We start from the raw sequence: 20994 nt of genomic DNA, 5'->3' as shown, positions 1-20994 counted from the left end.
TTCGGCCCTGTAGTGGACCGGGCCTAGAAAAAATGAAGAAAGATAATGAAACTGCAAAATCTATGGGAGCATTGCAGTCTACTCAACCCAGAGGCTCCTTTCGTCGCTCCTTTTATAGAGGAGCTTCCAAAAATGTGGGAACAGACCACTCTTCCACCTTCAAAACATCAGGTCAAACATCCCCTAACAAAGGATATTTTAGAGGAGGGTATCGGGGAAACAATAATAAAGGCCGGGGACGGGGCAACAACAACACCCGTTCCTCTACAGCCACCAAACAGTGACTTGCCACCACTACCCCCAGACCATTTCACTCCGGTCGGGGGCAGACTTCAACAGTTCCTACCTGTCTGGAATACCATCACTACAGACAGACAAATTATCCAATATGGCTACTGCCTCGAACTCATAAACCCGCCACCAAACATACCACCCAGACACCGTCCCATGACGTCTCACCACCTCACGCTCCTCAAACAGGAAATACAGTCTTTGCTTCAGAAAAATGCAATAGAACCTGTTCCACTACAACATCAGGGCACAGGAGTATATTCTCTATACTTCCTCATTCCCAAAAAGGACAAAACCTTGAGACCCATACTGGACCTCAGACTACTGAACCAGTACATACAATCAGATCATTTCCACATGATCACTCTCCAACAGGTCCTTCCATTCCTTCCATTACTTCAACAAGGAGACTTCCTTGCCACATTAGACCTCAAGGACGCATATTTTCACATCACTATGCATCCCGCTCACAGGAAGTATCTCCGATTCGTGGTAGACGGTCAACACTATCAGTTTACAGTTCTCCCATTCGGAGTAACAACTGCACCAAGGGTGTTCACAAAGTGCTTGGCAGTTGTGGCAGCATATCTCAGGAGACAACAAATCCATGTTTTCCCCTATCTGGACGATTGGCTCATAAAAGCCAATACTCTAGACAAATGCGTTCACCACACCCACCGCACTATTCAAACCCTGCACAACTTGGGATTTACCATCAACTATCCCAAATCTTAACTACAACCCTCCCAAGTACAACAATACCTGGGAGCCACCATAGACACAGCCAAAGCCGTAGGTTATCCCAGCATAGCCAGGATAGCCGACATACAAAGTCTGATCGAAACATTTCAAACACAACACTCTCTCCCCGCAAGAGTGTTCATGCAACTTAGGCATGATGGCTTCATGTATCTCCTTAGTACCCTACGCACGCCTTCAAATGCGTCCCTTAATGGAATGTCTAGCACAACAGTGGAATCGGGCCCGCGGACAACTTACTGATCTGGTGTTGGTGGACAGCCGCTCACTGAAGTGGTGGAACACCATCAACCTGTCCAAAGGGCGGCCGTTCTTGGAGCCCCTTCCACAAGTTGTGCTGACCACCGACTCATCTCTCACAGGGTGGGGAGCCCACCTTCTTCAACACATCACTCTGGGACGGTGGACCACTCAACAAAAACAGTTCCACATCAATCACCTAGAACTTCTAGCGGTGTTCCTAGCACTGAAATCCTTCCAAGTGCATCTCCAAAACAAAACTGTCCTCATCCGCGCGGACAACATGACCACAATGTATCACATACAGAAACAAGAAGGGACACATTCTCTACAACTGTCCCAACTGGTGCAACAAATTTGGAGATGGGCAATTCCCTGGAACATCTGCCTGCTAGCAGAACACCTCCCAGGGGTTCAGAACCAGGTGGCCGACCTCTTAAGTCGCCACACACAGCAGATACACGAATGGGAACTACACCCCAAAGTCTTACTCCCATTCTTCCAAAAGTGGGGACAACCAGACATAGACCTGTTCGCCACACCAGAAAACGCAAAATGCCCAACCTTCGCCGCCAGGTACCCACACCCGCGATCAAAGGGCAATGCAATATGGATGAACTGGTCAGGCAGATTTGCGTACGCTTTTCCCTCTCATTCCATTTGTGGTACGCAAACTGAAACAACACTCATCCTAGTGGCTCCCACTTGGGCACGTCAACCCTGGTTCACCACACTTTTGGAACTATCGCTAGTTCCACATCAAAAACTGCATCTCTCCCCGGATCTCTTAACCCAGAACCATGGAGAAATCAGACACCCAGATCCTCAAACACTGAACTTGGCAATCTGGCTCCTGAAGTCTTTGAGTTCGTGTACCTCAACCTCCCTCCAGACTGTATGAATATCATTAAAGAAGCAAGGAGACCTACTACTAGGGCATGCTATGCTGCAAAATGGAAACAATTTGCCATTTACTGCGCTAACAATGACCTACAACCACTGGATGCTTCCATCCAGAACATGATTTGCTATTTATTGCACTTGCAAAGATGCAATTTAGCGTATTCCTCTATACGTCTACATCTAGCGGCATTAGCAGCCTATTTGCAAAATAGACAACACCTGTCCCTCTTTAAGGTACCAGCTATTAAAGCATTTATGGAGGGTCTTAAAAGAATCATTCCTCCAAGGTTACTGCCTTCCCCGGTGTGGAACCTTAATATTGTTCTAACAAGGCTCATGGGTCCACCATTTGAACCAATGCACAAATGCGAACTGCAGTTCCTAACATGGAAAGTGGCTTTGCTCATCGCAATCACATCCCTGCGAAGAGTAAGTGAAATACAAGCCTTAACTCTAGATGAACCCTTCCTACAACTAAATCGGAACAAAGTGGTTCTTAGGACTAATCCAAAATTCCTCCCTAAAGTCATTTCCCCTTTCCATCTAAACCAGTCTGTGGAACTGCCAGTTTTCTTCCCTAATCCAGACTCAGTAGCCGAGAGGGCACTTCATACCTTAGATGTTAAAAGAGCCTTGCTCTATTACATGGACAGAACCAAACATTTTCGGAAAACCAAGCACCTGTTTGTTGCTTTCGCTCCACCACACAAAGGCAACCCCATTTCCAAATCTGGTATCGCCAGATGGATAGTCAAATGTATCCAAATATGTTACCAAAAAGCTAAACGTACTCTTACCGTTCCCCCAAGGGTGCACTCCACGCGTAAAATAGGGGCCTCTATGGCATTCTTAGGGAACATCCCCCTCAGAAGACATTTGCAAAGCAGCCACATGGTCTACTACACACACCTTCACTAAGCATTACTGTGTTGATGTGCAATCCAAACAACAAGCTTCAGTAGGCCAAGCTGTCCTAAAATCTCTATTCCAAACTGCTGCAACTGATACAGGTGACCACCGCTAGGGGAGACACTGCTATATAGTCTATCCTTAGTGTGTGATCTGCAGCTCATATGCCTCGAACGGAATATGCTACTTACCAGTATGCATCTGTTCTTGGCATGTAGAGCTGCAGAGCCACACACGCCCACCCGCCTCCCCGGGACCTGTATCTGTTCCAGCATTGTCTTAATTAGACACTACACATGGACATCCTTTCTCTTTACTTCTTACACACTCCATCATTTCCCAAAATGGCGAAAAACAATCTGAGGATGGAGTGGATGCCCATGCGCACTGTTGTCCAGGGGAGGAGTCACCAATCTCGTGACCAAAGACGACTTCCGAAGACAACAACAACCTGCAATCATCCGAGCCCAACACCAGATGGCGATCTTATCCTTAGTGTGTGGCTCTGCAGCTCTACATGCCAAGAACAGATGCATACTGGTAAGTAGCATATTCCTTCTGGTAATTAAACCGAATGTGTGTTTATGGAGTACAATTTGACATTTGTAGACAATCGCCTGTTTCCTGTCCACGGCTTTGTGTGCAGAAAGATGACTGAGCAACAGTTAATTACAGTAAGGTATGTTAAAGTGCTTTGGTTTTCTGTAGCATAACACACCTTGTTTTAGGATGCAGGATGACTGACCTATTTCGCTCCACGATTTCCCTCTTTTTCTCATTTTAGTGTAGTGTTGCTTTAGTCACACTAAGGTGTTCTTGTTAATAGGACATGGATTGAGATTTGGGGAATGTGGGTTTTGGATGCATCATGCCACTTTGCCCGTGTCCGCATGTAGGGCTCATTAGTCCTGTTGAATGAGGGGGGAAATTTGTGAACCTCCCTATGATGTCCCGTTGTAATGTTGGCACATCCTTGCATTGACCAACACAGACCTAAGTCAGACTGGCATTACTAATGCCCATGTCTGCTCATCTCAGACTGCTGTAGTTGCCATGTTTGTTAGTCACTGAATCATTCAGTGATCTGCTGCTTTTTGAGATCACTTACAGGGCCCATCTCGGTGCTGCAGATTATGTTTAACTATAACCTTGTTCTGATGCATGTTCCGTTCCAGTTCTGCACGTATGTCTGTAGGGGAATTTGAGGACCTTTACAGCAGGAGTATCAAGAGAACACGTGCTGTTCTAGCCGTATTCTAACAACCGTCCCCAGCCTTTTCTTACTGGATTATTTCACTAGGTCATCCCTCAGTTGACACAACTTGTGATCTTTTTTCTAACAACAGCGTGGTGGTCATGTGAGGTCCATGTGAGATCTGGATCTGTCACCAAAACTATTCATTAATCCCTCTAGATTAAATTATGGCCATGGATGGAGCCACACATGGAGAAAAATCTGTCTTCACCCACCTAGATCACTGCCCCTCTGCCTTCATTGTTCAGCTCTGATGCCAGCCCTCAGTTGAGCTGCATCTACCTAGAGATTGTGTTGAAATGGGATCTGCCTCTCTTCCACTTTATCACCTCCCACCACACTTTGGGCCTGATTACGATGTGGTCGGTGTACTCTGACCCGTGCGTAAACCCCTGTTTATGAGCGATTTGGAATTTCGAGTTTGGTTTAATTTAACACATCCAATAATTAAGATGTGTTAAATACCTCAATTGTTAAACTATGGCAGGTCGAATTTGACAACATTTTACGAAGATAATCTTACAGTATTTACCTTACCATGTGGAGTTTAGTGCGATAAACACCAAAATCCGCATGTTATTCCCTACAAACCCAGAATAAGTGTTATTTATTGCACCTGATAAATAACATGCCCCATTGTATATCGTTATTTATCAGGTGCAATATCTCCTAATCAGGCCCTTTGTGTGTTGGGGAGAGAGATGTATTTTGTGTATGGTTGAATTAATGATTCCAAGTTCATCACAGGTCATTGTCTGTAGTGAGACCCAGAGATTTTAAAGAATTTTCCTGCACCTGCTTCATGAAGTCGGTATGCAGGAGATGAACCAGAGGATTTGGAATTCAGCTGTGCAACTAACAGATGTGTTCATTGTTCCTCTTTTAACCGCTTGCATGCTCATGACGAGCCTAGCTCGTCATGAGGCACGGTGGAGCTGTGCTCATGGCGAGCTGGGCTCCTCATAACGGCCGCGTCCCGCCCACGCGCAATTGATTTCCCCACCTGTGCGGGAGAGTCAATCAGTGGGCGGGGTCGTCACGAGCCCAGCTCGTCATGACCACCGCGGCGTCTAGCGACACTCAACCCCCCCCCCCCCACCCCCGTCCCCCCCTGCTTCGTGGGGGAATTACCCCCGCGGCGAAAGGGTTAAAACTAAGACTTCAAAAACGTAAGATGGTGAGTAAGCTGTGCTTTATTATCACTTATGTGTGCAGAGAAAAGGTAGTATTCTATTTTTTATTCTGATAGATGCCGAACATAGAAAACGTGCATTTAGTGTCTGGAATGGATTGCTGGTAACAAATTCTCTTCTTGGACCGGTGTGCTGAGTAGCAATCAAACCGTTAGCCTTAAAATTCAATGACTCTAACCATGACTAGAGGAAATGATCCGGGTCATGGTTTCTGTGTCATCTGCAAACACTAGGTTCTACAACACCTCTCACTTTTTGGATTTAACCATATTTGTATACAATAGTTTGGGGCGGTGTGCTTTTTGTCCTATAGTTTCTTTAAAATAAATTGATTCTCTTGGTTCAGGTGGTACAGAACCAAATAGGATGAGTAAATTCAAGTGGCGAACATCGTTTGTGATATTCAGCAGCAATTTTATTTGATGATGTGAAATTTTATGTTACAGAACTTATCTAACATTTTTCAGATTTTCACAATGGTACTATATCTGAAATTGCCACAAATGTGTACAGATCTAGCAGTCTTCATCGATCTTCTTTTTCTTTTTTCTTACTTTATTATGTCTTGATACGTATAAGTAAGTACATAAACTAATCTAGAATGGTTTTCGTTCTCCTCAGGGATGAAGAAAGACCCCACCATCACAAAAGAAGAAAACAGGACTGAAGAGGCCAAATTGTGCTGTATTTGTATGTTGTACCCCCGATGAGCCACAAAGCACAAGGTGTCATACTATGCATCAAATAGAAAAGTCCAGAACTAGACCAAAGTTACCACATTGTTCCTCTGTAAGTGGTAACTTGTGGAGGATTTAAGCTCTACGAGTGCTGCTTTGGAGAGCGGCCAATGCTTGAGCTTCTCCTTGTAACTGTTAAAGCCAGAAAGTGTTGACTTGTTATCTAAAATGTGCAGACCTTCGAGTCCTGCTGGCCTCTTGGTTCAGGTTAGAATCTGGGTACAGTGCTGTTGAATGGAGGATGTTCAGCCTGGGCAAGAAGGTCACAAGTAAAAGACTGTGTGTCTCCCACTTTAGGCATACAAAGAAGGTGAAAGAACAGAAGTCAGAAGTTTTCCATGTTTCGACAAATATCAGCAGAAAGATATTCAGATCCACTTTGAGTGCTTGGGTCGTGATAGTGGTATCGGATATTATTGTACATGTGATTGTAAATTGAGTTGTGAAATTAATTTCAATACTAATGCGGTTTATTTTAAGAAAACAATAAAAAGTGTATTTAAGTGAAATGTGCTTCATGGGTTGCAATCTGTATGACATACTTTCTACTCATGCTGTTCTTGCCTGGCTCCCGTAATGTACCCAACTTATTGAGTAGACCTTATGTCCGGAAGACTGGAGCAGAAGCCTGTTTATCACACCATGTACTCCTTCACACACCCCTTGTTATATTTTGTCTAATTTCAGACTCTCGACAGTTTAACTTTCTTTTATTTTACCAAAGCTCCTCAGTCTGGACTTGTCTGTGTGTCAGTTACCCTAGTTATGTTATACTTTTTTATAAAGCGCACAGCTGCCACGGGAAAGGGACGTCCCAGCGCTGATAGCAGAAATTAGGAGGCTACTAACAAAAGCGGGGCCTATAGCGGAGGGAAGAGGTGAGTTTTAATAGCCTTACAAAATGCCAGGTAGTTATTCATGCTGTGGTTATGTATTGGAAGAGAGTTTTCAGAGTTTGGCTGCCAGTGTGCGGAAGGAGCACCCACCAGCACGCACCCTCCTCACCCGGGGGAACAACCGCCAGATGTTGACCCATCGTGCGGAGTTGGCGGGTGGGTGTATAAAGTAAAAGCAGGTTGGCCAAAATGCCAGGAGAGGATAAATTGAAAATTTTAAAAGCAATGCAGAGGGACTTGAACTCTACACGTCTGGCCACCGGCAACCAGTGTAGCCGACGGATAGCACTGGTTGTAGAACAGGTTCTAGGGAGGCCAAGGAAAGTTCTAGCAGCTGCGTTTTTGACCCGCTGCAATCTCAGGATTTCAGTCTTGTTCGTCCCCAGGTAGAGCGAGCTAGCGTAATCCAGTCTCGACAGAATGGAGGCCTGAACAATAACCTGCCTGATGGACGGATCGAGAAAAAAAAACAGCAACGGTTTGAGCCCCGGCAATATAGCAAAACAGGTCCCTGACACTTTCTTAGGTTGGACCTGGAAGCTAAGGTCCGAGTCCACCTAGATTTTTCACCACCTGTTTGGGGGAGGGTACACAGCCTAGGGTAGCAGGCCACCAGCATTCACTCCACAGCTAAGAGTCCCTCCCTACCAGCAAAACCTCAGATTTGCTGGCATTGAGTTGGAGGCAGTTGGCAGTCATCCACTCCGCGATAACAATGGTGTTCTCTTACTCTAGGAACATTTTACCCTACTAGTTGGGTTTCTTTCCGTATCCATTGTTTGTGGTTTCCTAAGTGTAAGAGTATTTAGGATCTCCATGTGCCCCCTATCTATCCTGCTTTTTTGTGGTTGTAGATGGAATTTCAAGCTGATAGACTGTGGTTGGCAGGAGTGACTTTACTCTTTTCCCATCACTTGACTGTATGTAGAGATTAGGGTTGTGTGCTTTTTCAGCATAGCCGGTGAAATCTATATGTTGCTACCTTTTCGTTTCTTAGTAGCCCGAGTGACGTCTCCATGTTGTGAGTCGTCCCTGGCGAGCTAAGATACTACTGTTTTATTATTTGGTTTTGTGTTGAAATGGTATCGCACGGTCTTTAGGCCACGAATTTTACCACGCAGGCAAGTACTGGGCCAGACCCCTTTTGGTGCTTTGCTGGAATATATCTCCCTATCTCCCTGTCTCCCTGTCTCCCTGTCTCCCTGTCTCCCTGTCTCCCTGTCTCCCTGTCTCCCTGTCTCCCTGTCTCCCTGTCTCCCTGTCTCCCTGTCTCCCTGTCTCCCTGTCTCCCTGTCTCCCTGTCTCCCAGTCTCCCAGTCTCCCAGTCTCCCAGTCTCCCAGTCTCCCAGTCTCCCAGTCTCCCAGTCTCCCAGTCTCCCAGTCTCCCAGTCTCCCAGTCTCCCAGTCTCCCAGTCTCCCAGTCTCCCAGTCTCCCAGTCTCCCAGTCTCCCAGTCTCCCAGTCTCCCAGTCTCCCAGTCTCCCAGTCTCCCAGTCTCCCAGTCTCCCAGTCTCCCAGTCTCCCAGTCTCCCAGTCTCCCAGTCTCCCAGTCTCCCAGTCTCCCAGTCTCCCAGTCTCCCAGTCTCCCAGTCTCCCAGTCTCCCAGTCTCCCAGTCTCCCAGTCTCCCAGTCTCCCAGTCTCCCAGTCTCCCAGTCTCCCAGTCTCCCAGTCTCCCAGTCTCCCAGTCTCCCAGTCTCCCAGTCTCCCAGTCTCCCAGTCTCCCAGTCTCCCAGTCTCCCAGTCTCCCAGTCTCCCAGTCTCCCAGTCTCCCAGTCTCCCAGTCTCCCAGTCTCCCAGTCTCCCAGTCTCCCAGTCTCCCAGTCTCCCAGTCTCCCAGTCTCCCAGTCTCCCAGTCTCCCAGTCTCCCAGTCTCCCAGTCTCCCAGTCTCCCAGTCTCCCAGTCTCCCAGTCTCCCAGTCTCCCAGTCTCCCAGTCTCCCAGTCTCCCAGTCTCCCAGTCTCCCAGTCTCCCAGTCTCCCAGTCTCCCAGTCTCCCAGTCTCCCAGTCTCCCAGTCTCCCAGTCTCCCAGTCTCCCAGTCTCCCAGTCTCCCAGTCTCCCAGTCTCCCAGTCTCCCAGTCTCCCAGTCTCCCAGTCTCCCAGTCTCCCAGTCTCCCAGTCTCCCAGTCTCCCAGTCTCCCAGTCTCCCAGTCTCCCAGTCTCCCAGTCTCCCAGTCTCCCAGTCTCCCAGTCTCCCAGTCTCCCAGTCTCCCAGTCTCCCAGTCTCCCAGTCTCCCAGTCTCCCAGTCTCCCAGTCTCCCAGTCTCCCAGTCTCCCAGTCTCCCAGTCTCCCAGTCTCCCAGTCTCCCAGTCTCCCAGTCTCCCAGTCTCCCAGTCTCCCAGTCTCCCAGTCTCCCAGTCTCCCAGTCTCCCAGTCTCCCAGTCTCCCAGTCTCCCAGTCTCCCAGTCTCCCAGTCTCCCAGTCTCCCAGTCTCCCAGTCTCCCAGTCTCCCAGTCTCCCAGTCTCCCAGTCTCCCAGTCTCCCAGTCTCCCAGTCTCCCAGTCTCCCAGTCTCCCAGTCTCCCAGTCTCCCAGTCTCCCAGTCTCCCAGTCTCCCAGTCTCCCAGTCTCCCAGTCTCCCAGTCTCCCAGTCTCCCAGTCTCCCAGTCTCCCAGTCTCCCAGTCTCCCAGTCTCCCAGTCTCCCAGTCTCCCAGTCTCCCAGTCTCCCAGTCTCCCAGTCTCCCAGTCTCCCAGTCTCCCAGTCTCCCAGTCTCCCAGTCTCCCAGTCTCCCAGTCTCCCAGTCTCCCAGTCTCCCAGTCTCCCAGTCTCCCAGTCTCCCAGTCTCCCAGTCTCCCAGTCTCCCAGTCTCCCAGTCTCCCAGTCTCCCAGTCTCCCAGTCTCCCAGTCTCCCAGTCTCCCAGTCTCCCAGTCTCCCAGTCTCCCAGTCTCCCAGTCTCCCAGTCTCCCAGTCTCCCAGTCTCCCAGTCTCCCAGTCTCCCAGTCTCCCAGTCTCCCAGTCTCCCAGTCTCCCAGTCTCCCAGTCTCCCAGTCTCCCAGTCTCCCAGTCTCCCAGTCTCCCAGTCTCCCAGTCTCCCAGTCTCCCAGTCTCCCAGTCTCCCAGTCTCCCAGTCTCCCAGTCTCCCAGTCTCCCAGTCTCCCAGTCTCCCAGTCTCCCAGTCTCCCAGTCTCCCAGTCTCCCAGTCTCCCAGTCTCCCAGTCTCCCAGTCTCCCAGTCTCCCAGTCTCCCAGTCTCCCAGTCTCCCAGTCTCCCAGTCTCCCAGTCTCCCAGTCTCCCAGTCTCCCAGTCTCCCAGTCTCCCAGTCTCCCAGTCTCCCAGTCTCCCAGTCTCCCAGTCTCCCAGTCTCCCAGTCTCCCAGTCTCCCAGTCTCCCAGTCTCCCAGTCTCCCAGTCTCCCAGTCTCCCAGTCTCCCAGTCTCCCAGTCTCCCAGTCTCCCAGTCTCCCAGTCTCCCAGTCTCCCAGTCTCCCAGTCTCCCAGTCTCCCAGTCTCCCAGTCTCCCAGTCTCCCAGTCTCCCAGTCTCCCAGTCTCCCAGTCTCCCAGTCTCCCAGTCTCCCAGTCTCCCAGTCTCCCAGTCTCCCAGTCTCCCAGTCTCCCAGTCTCCCAGTCTCCCAGTCTCCCAGTCTCCCAGTCTCCCAGTCTCCCAGTCTCCCAGTCTCCCAGTCTCCCAGTCTCCCAGTCTCCCAGTCTCCCAGTCTCCCAGTCTCCCAGTCTCCCAGTCTCCCAGTCTCCCAGTCTCCCAGTCTCCCAGTCTCCCAGTCTCCCAGTCTCCCAGTCTCCCAGTCTCCCAGTCTCCCAGTCTCCCAGTCTCCCAGTCTCCCAGTCTCCCAGTCTCCCAGTCTCCCAGTCTCCCAGTCTCCCAGTCTCCCAGTCTCCCAGTCTCCCAGTCTCCCAGTCTCCCAGTCTCCCAGTCTCCCAGTCTCCCAGTCTCCCAGTCTCCCAGTCTCCCAGTCTCCCAGTCTCCCAGTCTCCCAGTCTCCCAGTCTCCCAGTCTCCCAGTCTCCCAGTCTCCCAGTCTCCCAGTCTCCCAGTCTCCCAGTCTCCCAGTCTCCCAGTCTCCCAGTCTCCCAGTCTCCCAGTCTCCCAGTCTCCCAGTCTCCCAGTCTCCCAGTCTCCCAGTCTCCCAGTCTCCCAGTCTCCCAGTCTCCCAGTCTCCCAGTCTCCCAGTCTCCCAGTCTCCCAGTCTCCCAGTCTCCCAGTCTCCCAGTCTCCCAGTCTCCCAGTCTCCCAGTCTCCCAGTCTCCCAGTCTCCCAGTCTCCCAGTCTCCCAGTCTCCCAGTCTCCCAGTCTCCCAGTCTCCCAGTCTCCCAGTCTCCCAGTCTCCCAGTCTCCCAGTCTCCCAGTCTCCCAGTCTCCCAGTCTCCCAGTCTCCCAGTCTCCCAGTCTCCCAGTCTCCCAGTCTCCCAGTCTCCCAGTCTCCCAGTCTCCCAGTCTCCCAGTCTCCCAGTCTCCCAGTCTCCCAGTCTCCCAGTCTCCCAGTCTCCCAGTCTCCCAGTCTCCCAGTCTCCCAGTCTCCCAGTCTCCCAGTCTCCCAGTCTCCCAGTCTCCCAGTCTCCCAGTCTCCCAGTCTCCCAGTCTCCCAGTCTCCCAGTCTCCCAGTCTCCCAGTCTCCCAGTCTCCCAGTCTCCCAGTCTCCCAGTCTCCCAGTCTCCCAGTCTCCCAGTCTCCCAGTCTCCCAGTCTCCCAGTCTCCCAGTCTCCCAGTCTCCCAGTCTCCCAGTCTCCCAGTCTCCCAGTCTCCCAGTCTCCCAGTCTCCCAGTCTCCCAGTCTCCCAGTCTCCCAGTCTCCCAGTCTCCCAGTCTCCCAGTCTCCCAGTCTCCCAGTCTCCCAGTCTCCCAGTCTCCCAGTCTCCCAGTCTCCCAGTCTCCCAGTCTCCCAGTCTCCCAGTCTCCCAGTCTCCCAGTCTCCCAGTCTCCCAGTCTCCCAGTCTCCCAGTCTCCCAGTCTCCCAGTCTCCCAGTCTCCCAGTCTCCCAGTCTCCCAGTCTCCCAGTCTCCCAGTCTCCCAGTCTCCCAGTCTCCCAGTCTCCCAGTCTCCCAGTCTCCCAGTCTCCCAGTCTCCCAGTCTCCCAGTCTCCCAGTCTCCCAGTCTCCCAGTCTCCCAGTCTCCCAGTCTCCCAGTCTCCCAGTCTCCCAGTCTCCCAGTCTCCCAGTCTCCCAGTCTCCCAGTCTCCCAGTCTCCCAGTCTCCCAGTCTCCCAGTCTCCCAGTCTCCCAGTCTCCCAGTCTCCCAGTCTCCCAGTCTCCCAGTCTCCCAGTCTCCCAGTCTCCCAGTCTCCCAGTCTCCCAGTCTCCCAGTCTCCCAGTCTCCCAGTCTCCCAGTCTCCCAGTCTCCCAGTCTCCCAGTCTCCCAGTCTCCCAGTCTCCCAGTCTCCCAGTCTCCCAGTCTCCCAGTCTCCCAGTCTCCCAGTCTCCCAGTCTCCCAGTCTCCCAGTCTCCCAGTCTCCCAGTCTCCCAGTCTCCCAGTCTCCCAGTCTCCCAGTCTCCCAGTCTCCCAGTCTCATGATGCTGTCGGATACAAGATTAAAAATATCAACAACAATGAATTAAAACTTTACAGATACAAACATGATTCTTAAATTTTATCATTATACATTACTCTGTGTCAGAGGTTCATTGATAGTTTCTGAAGGGTTTAAAGTGCGAAAGCGTATGATCCAGCCCCACCCTAAAAATTTTGCGACAGCAATTGCCATACGGGGTGTGCAGTCTGATTCAAGTCTTCTTTTTTAAACCTTTATTTACGTCAACATGGTACACAGCTATTCAGCCGACATCCCGGAGGTTCGGCAGCACGATGGGAACAATACGTAGGAAGGTCCATATCCGTACATCAGGAGTAACAAAGGTTTAGTTTTAATGTAAACCAAAGAAAATAAAAACACGAGCAAGGCAAAGCATACAATAAGCATGCGCTAGTTCTCAGCTGGGGCGAGATCCCACTCCCATCAGCGGAGCGGTAGACCACGCCAAAGAAGCGAGGGGAAAGCAGGGGTACGGACTCCAGGTTATGAACAGTTTACGTATATAGTTGGGAGTAGAGCTAAGGGGAAAGTTGCACATCGAGCATCTCAGCAACCGGGGGCACACAAATATCTCCCCTATAGTGGTTCCATTGCCCCCATATCTTATGCCACTTCTTAGGGCGACCCCGGGCACTGTACACCGTTTTCTCCCGGAACATGCCCCAGTCCATATTTTCCATCCATGTTACCAAGGTGGGAGGTCTCTGGGATCCCCACAGCTGCGCAATATCTCGCTTCGCCACCATATTCCCCAGAGTCACCCATTGGGTCTGAGCGGCATCATAGTCGGTGGGGCCCCAGACATTCAACAGGCATCGTCTTGCCTCCGGGAAGAGTGCGATACCCGTGACCACCTCCATCACATCATGAATTTGTTTCCAGAACTCTACGATCTCCCCACACTCCCAAATAATGTGTAGAAAGGTGCCCAACATCCCACAGCCTCTCTTGCATAAGCCATCGTCAGAGAAACCCATATGAATCAGGCGGGGCCCCGTGATATAAACCCTGTGAAGTATCTTAAGCTGCACCAGCCGCAGTCTAGCTGGGATCGCAACCTCCTTCGGAGAGGAGACAGCATATTGCCAGTCCTCATCGTCCAGTTCGAGACCATCCCTAGTCCATTGTTCTCGCACATCAAGGAGGAGGTCGGTCCGGACATTTACAAGCTTTTTGTAAATCAAAGAGATTGTACTCTCCGGCATATGACCATCCAGAATCCGATCCTCCAAAGGAGAAGACTCCGGCACGGCCTCCCCCTCTGCACGAACAGATAGCAGAGCGTGACGCACCTGGGCATATCGAAAGTATTCAGTACCCCCTAATTCGTACTCAGTCTGCAGCGTCTCAAACGATTTCACCTTACCCTTAGTCAGCAAATCCCCAACTCTAGAAATCCCAATATCCCCAACTCTAGAAATCCCAATTAGGTCCCACTTCTCAAACCCTTTCGTGTGCCATAATTTCCCTAGGATATCCGATTCAAAAAGCGGAGTAGCCTGGGTAAGTCTGTCCTTCCAGCCCAACGAGTTCGTAACCGCCTTCCACACATGCACTGCCGTCTTGGTCGGTCCTGTGAGGGACCCATCCAATGATTTGGAATACAGTGCCCTAAGGTAATTACCCCCGCGCAACAGCCACCGATCCATAGCAAACCCTGGGTTTAACGCCGGACCGTAAACCCCATGGTTGATCGCTCCCAATTGGGTAGCCCAATAATATCTTCTGATGTCAGGGAGTGCTATCCCTCCGTCATACCATGGAAGGGTCAACTTTGCTATAGCTATACGCGGTCGACCGTCCCATAACAGCGAACGCTGGAGGCTCTCCACCTCACGAAAATAACATGCAGGAACTAACTCTAGGGTGTTCTGTAAGGCGTATAGAAACCGGGGAAGAGACATCATTTTAAACAATGCGGCGCGGCCTAGGAGGGAGAGCGGTAGCCGTCTCCAACCCGCAACATCCCGTCTCAAGCGTGACAGCGGAGGGAGGAGGTTCTTCTCGTATCGGACAGAGGGGTCTGTGGAAATATATATCCCCAAGTACAGAAAGCCCCGCTGGGCGATCTGGATGGAGCAATCCCGCGGGACGGCAGGGGTGTCCCCACTGAGAACATATAGGTGCGACTTTCCCCAGTTAATGGCGAGACCCGAGTTACTACCAAAAGACTTCAAAACGTCACAGACCACTATGAGGGATTTCCGAGGCGAGGTCAAGTATAACAAGATGTCGTCTGCATACAGAGAAATGCGGTCCTCGTGGTCTGGCGACCATCGGATCCCTCTTATGTCTGGCTGCCATCTAATCCATGCCGCCAGCGGCTCGAGAGCGAACAGTAGTGGCGACAGAGGACAACCCTGCCGGGTGCCCCTCCCAAGCACGAACGGAGATGACGCCCTACCGTTCACCGCGATTTTAGCCAAAGGTTCCTCATAAAGTAGCCTAATCCAGCCTATAAAACCGGGACCGAAGCCGAATTTTGTGAGCGCTGCCCACAGATACAGCCATTCCACAGTGTCGAAAGCCATCGTGGCGTCGAGTGACACCAAAATAGCCGACTCCCGCAGCGTCTCAACCCTCGCGAGCACGCCATGAAGTCGCCTGAGGTTCAACGCAGTGTTGCGGTGTGGGATAAACCCGGATTGGTCCGGGTGGATCAAGTCCCCAATGACCCTGATCAGACGGTTAGCCAACAGTTTGGCGAGGATTTTGGGCTCAGCGTTGAGTAGGGAGATCGGCCTATACGATCCGCATCTGTTCCGGGGCTTGCCATCTTTATGTATAACCACTATTGTCGCCAGACGTTGGTCAAATGGAAGACACCCATGCTCCCGTGCCTCTACAAACATATCTCGCAAATACGGAGCAATCTTATCCGGTCTGAGTTTATACAACTCGACCGGCAAGCCATTCGGGCCCGAGGCCTTGCCTGGGCGTAGCGAGCGGATAGCAACTGCAACCTCATCCGCGGTGATGTCACCATCAAGGTCCTCCCTGTCGACGTCGGATAGACAAGGCAGGGCAATGTCTCGCAGCAGTTCATGCGAGTCTTCCTCCGGCTTGTCCGACACAGACGTATAGACCATGCGGAAGTGGTCCGCGAAACACTGGACTATCCCATCTGGTTCAGTGACAATATCCCCGCCATCCGTCAGTAGTTCTGGCACAACTCGATTCACTCGTTCTTTCCTGTCTAACCACGCTATTAATTTCCCAGCCTTGTCGCCCACATCATACAATCGCCCTTGTTGGTCCCTGCTAAGAACCTTAGCCGCGTTTGTCACCAGTGCTTTATATTCAGACTGTTTTAATCTCAACTTATGCAGTGTTTCCGCCGTAACCTCGTCTTCCAGGACAGACTCTAATGCCACTATCTCAGCCTCGATCTGCGCCACCTCCGCATCTCTCCGACATTTGACATCCGCTATCAAGGAGAGGGCCTCCCCTCTCAGTACTGTTTTAAACGCTTCCCACAAAGACACCGCGGAGGTAACCGAGCCAAGGTTCTCCGAAAAGTAAAGATCAACCGCTTTCAACAACGCTCCACGAGTCTTAGGGTCACGGAGATACCAGGGGTTAATAGGGGCAACCCTACCTGCCGCTCCACGGCCAAAATCCATACTAATCCACACCGGCGAGTGATCGGAGATGCCCCTGGCCATGTGCCTAGCCTCAGACACCAAGGAAGCGTGGGCAGCCAAGGTGAGAACATAATCTATTCTAGAGAGACTGCCGTGCGCCCCAGAGTGAAAAGTATACTGCCGCTGAGCGGGGTGCAGCAGCCTCCAGCAGTCAACCAAACCTAGTGTATCAGTAAAATCTGGGAGCCATCTCTGCGCCCCCCCCCCCCCGGGGTCCCTTGGCAGATGTCTGTCTAGTAATCCGGAACCAACTGCATTAAAGTCACCACCCATTACCAACACACCCTCGGGGAGATCCAACATGGCCCTCCCCAAGTCGGCAAATGTGGCGGCCTGCAGGCCAGGAGGGACATAAACAGAAACCAAAACCAGTGTCCTGCCCTCCCATCTCCCCGCAGCCGCCGCAAAGCGCCCCCTCTCGTCAACAGTAGTAGAATCAATCTCCAACGGCAGCGAGGTCCTAACAAGTATTCCTGCCCCCCGAGATCCCGAGGAAAACCCAGAGTGGGCGATGAATTTATAACCCTTTCTATTGAGAGCATGACAAGTGTTGCTTATCAGGTGCGTCTCCTGCAGCAAAACTATGTCAGGAGAGCACCTCTTCAGAAATTGCAGAACAATCCCCCGCTTAATACGATCCCCCAAGCCATTAACATTCCAACTAAGTATATTCAAACTCCTACCCCCCATCACAAACTGGCAGGAGACCCCCGCCCATCCCCGAGAGCAGCACACGAGACTTGCATTGCGATACCCTGCAAAACGAAAAACAACAACAAACACTCAAACAAGCCCAAACCACCCCCCACCCTGCACCCCTGCATAAGCCTAAAAGCCCCCCCAACTTGCAGTGTGCCTGTCGCCCTAGCAGAAGCTAATCTACAAGAAGAAACCCCGTAGGAGGAAAAAAAGCCCATTGCGCCCTCGCCACCCCCGGACAATAGCTAGCAATGAAAACAAATCAGCGAACCACTGTCCCGAGCTTGACCAGAATGGTCGATCACCAGAGTCCTCACTCTTTTGCGACATGGCCTCCTTCCGCTCTGCCAGCATGATCCCCGCTAGTCCGCCGCTGAGGCAATGTGTCGAGCCATTCCCCAACCTCGTCTGGCAAGTCAAAGAAAAAGGTTTGTTCTTTGTATTCGACGCGCAACTTGGCTGGGAAGAGCATGGCATACTTCAGGCCCCTCTCACGTAGCCTCGTCTTAACCCCCAGGAAACTCTGCCGTTGCTTCTGTACCGCCTGGGTGAAGTCAGGATAAAAACTCACTGCAGTGTTCTGGAAAGTAACCGGTCCGGACCCCCGTGACGCCTGCAGAATGGCATCGCGGTCTCTGAATTTGAAGATCCTGGCGATGATCGGTCTCTGGGGGGGGGCTCCCACCTTGGGCCTCCCGCCCGGGACTCGGTGGGCCCGCTCGACCGCAAAGAACTTGCTGAGGGACTCGGTGGGCCCGCTCGACCGCAAAGAACTTGCTGAGGCCCTTAGGCGCCAGATGGTTAAGCACCAAGTCCTCGACAAACAGGTCCGCCGATTGCTCCTCCGATTTCTCCGGAACGCCAACTATGCGCACGTTATTGCGCCTCGCCCGGCCTTCAAAATCCTCCATCTTGCGGGCAATGAGGTCGTTGGTAGTCCTCAGCGTGCGGACCTCTATTTGCAGATCAGAGACGTCCCCCGTGAGGCTAGTGGTCTTTTGGTCCAATGATTTTACTCTCTCATTAGTTTTCCCCAGGTCAGCGCGGAGCAAATTAACGTCGACTGAGATGGTGTCCACTTTGTGTGCCAGGGCCTCAAACTGTTGCCCAATAGAGGACTTCATCTCCTCAATGCCGCCCATAATATCTTGCAGTGTCAATTCCGGTGCAGGGACCGAGCCGTCTCCCGATGATTCCTGTAGCTTCCCCGGTCCGCTTGGCGATCCCTTTTGCTGGGCATAGCGATCTATATTGTTGGTTTGGGTGTAGCCCCCCCACCTGGTATTCTTGGGCTTCTGTTTGTCGGCCTCCGATTTGGTCGACATCCTCAACCCCGGAACAGTCAGCGTCAAAAACAGGCCGCTTAGCCACGCAATTGACACGAGGTCCGCTGGATCCGGGTCTCCGATGCAAGCCCATGCATATGCAGGCCGAGCTAGAGGCAACTGTTGTCCAAGACACTCACGGGCCGAGGCACGTAATTGTGAGAGAAAACGAAAGTGAAAGTGGAAACAGCCCCCCTCCGATGATCCGCACCGTACACGGCCGCTGTTGTTCAATTAGTGTCCGGGCCCATGCCGACGCGAGACCCGGGCACCTCCCGGGGGATAGGCCGCAAACTTCAACCTGTCACAACTTCGGTCTCCGGTGTACGATTTCAGTCCGGACAACGACGCTCGCCTCAGCAGTAGTTCATCTCCAGTATTCCGGATATTTAACACAGGATTTTCCCAGGATAATTGCCGGAGGGAACGAGGGTTGCGGGAGCTCTGTGCTCACGCGGCCATCTTGGTCACCGCGCTAGGCTCCTCCCCGATTCAAGTATTCTTAAGGCCTCTTTACAACTACGTGTCCCCAAATTTAGGCACACTGGTTTTAGCCACTTTCGACGGGAACTAGAGGACATACGAACAGCAAATGGCATATATCCTCAATCAGATCATTACAGTAGTGGCACTTATTGTCCTGGGTAGGTGACCATTTATAGGTGAACGCTTTTACAGGGAGTGTTCCAATTCTAAACTGAAAATACAGTTTTCTATCGGAGACCCTTTCTATAATATCCCAGTAGGCTTCGCAAGATGGTAAGGGTTTAATATCAGGAAAGCGATCAGTTAACTTAGCATTTGGACCAGAACTATTGGCAGACATTAAAATCATATCCCAGTACATTTTTTTGATAGTTGACTTTGGTGGGAAACTTGAGCCAATTGGGACATCCCATAGGTGGTCTATTTCCAGCTTAGTTAACATGAAAGCGATCTACCTTGATGATGTCCTTCAGGGCGGAAGCGTAATGGGCTAATTCGGGGGTTGACATAATCCGTCTCCAATAAAGTAGGGGACGTAGTCGTGCTATGTCCTCTATTTTTTTCCTGCCCAGGTCAAATGCAAGCGGGACAGTTGGTGTACTTTGGGGAACCCCTGCTAAACAGCGTAAGAACTTGTTCTCTGCCATCCTTAGTTGTTTCAAGTTAGTGAAACCCCACAGTTCCGAGCCATACAAGGAAGCACTTATAACTTTCATATTATAGATTTCTAAGGCAGGAATAATAGGCTTGGTTAAGGAAAGTTTATGCTTGGAAACAATTGCACCCGCCAACTGATGGAATTTTATAACAGCCATATCAATATGACTTTTCCAGCTCATATTGCTCTGAAGAGATATTCCTAGGTACGTAAATGCCTCAACCTGTTCTAGTGGGATACCGTTAAAGTTAATTGCACCTCGGAAATTTTTCCGTGGGTTCAGGGACATGAATTTAGTTTGAGGTATTTATCTCAAGTCCACGCGCTTCGCAGAAATCTCCAAACGCGTTTATTGCCTTCTGCAGCCCACTCGGCGTCCTGAAAACTATCAACGTGTCGTCTGCAAACATGAGGACTGGCACGCGAGCCCCTGCGAATACATCCATATCCTTTAAGAAACAAACTTAGGGGTTAGGAAAAGGGTCAGGGTTAAGGGATTGATGAGGGCCATGAAGGTTATAGTAAATAAAAGTAAGGTGTCAGAGTTTAGGGGCTGGTAGAGGTAAAGGGAGATAAGGGATATTTAGGGTACAGGAGAAAGTTGAGGTAAAGGGATGTAAAGTTTTTTGAGGGCTTGAGGTGGGCAAGGGAGGCAAGGCTTTCTTAGGGCTCAAGATGGGCAGAGGTAACGTTGGGTAAGGGTTCTTTAGCTTCATGTGCAGGTAGAGGAGGTAAAGGGGTTTTAGGGTTCAGGTGAGGGTAGATGTAAAGGAGGTTCGCGGGAATTTGGGTTAGTAAGTTAAAAAAGCAGGATTTGGGGATAGTTCACCCCAAAAAAGAAAAAAGGGAGTTTGAGGTCATCCCCAAACGGGGGGTGGGGGTGTGTGTGTGTGTGTGTGTGGGTGGGTGGGTGGGTGGGTGGGTGGGTGGGTGGGTGGGTTTGTGTTACTATCTTTGTGGGGACTGGAGTATGATAACACACTCACACTGTGGGGACTTGATTGCACTGTGGGGACCTGAACCCAAGTCCCCACAAGGTAAAGTCTTCTAAATGATTGGAAATGACTTCAGAAACATCTGTGCCAATTTTTACAACTTTTTTTAAAAAGTGCCTTGTGGGGGACCTGTGTTTCACCATGTTTATTTTTTTGCTCAGCTCTGCCCCCATAGAGAGGAGGTGGTACTGCAGCCTTAAACACACTTAACATATTAAACACACTTCAGTAATTGAATCCCATCTAGCAATAGAAGATGGGGCTTTTGAAGAAGCATATCCATCACAAAACTGAATAACTGATTAGAATGGCTTTTTTAATTGTATGTAACTTTTGTTTCGAAGCAAAACATTAATCAAATGAAGCGATTGACGTTGCGCTTTTGTTTTATTTGCTGGTTGTTGTCTTTGAAAAGCTAAGAAATGCACAATAGATTGAGTGTTATTATTTTACATTCCCTACACATGACCGTTTCCCTATTCAAGATCTCACATTACCTTATAGTTCAATTATTGATCATGACT

The 20994-nt window shown here is 50.8% G+C and overlaps 1 protein-coding gene across 1 annotated transcript in view; it reads left to right on the top strand.

Annotated features, from left to right (window-relative positions):
- SNRNP48 (small nuclear ribonucleoprotein U11/U12 subunit 48) overlaps window positions 1-6799 on the top strand; it is a 125635-nt gene extending 118836 nt beyond the window's left edge. The window contains exon 9 of the mRNA XM_085607256.1: window positions 6172-6799. Within this exon, the coding sequence (XP_085463382.1) occupies window positions 6172-6217 (46 nt within the window). The 3' untranslated portion in view covers window positions 6218-6799. The remainder of the gene's footprint in view (window positions 1-6171) is intronic.
- The last annotated feature ends 14195 nt before the right edge of the window (window positions 6800-20994 follow it).

Source organism: Triturus cristatus, chromosome 5_2, assembly GCF_964204655.1.
Source record: "Triturus cristatus chromosome 5_2, aTriCri1.1, whole genome shotgun sequence".
Classification (NCBI taxonomy): Eukaryota; Metazoa; Chordata; class Amphibia; order Caudata; family Salamandridae; genus Triturus; species Triturus cristatus.
This window is presented reverse-complemented; position numbering and strand designations above follow the sequence as displayed.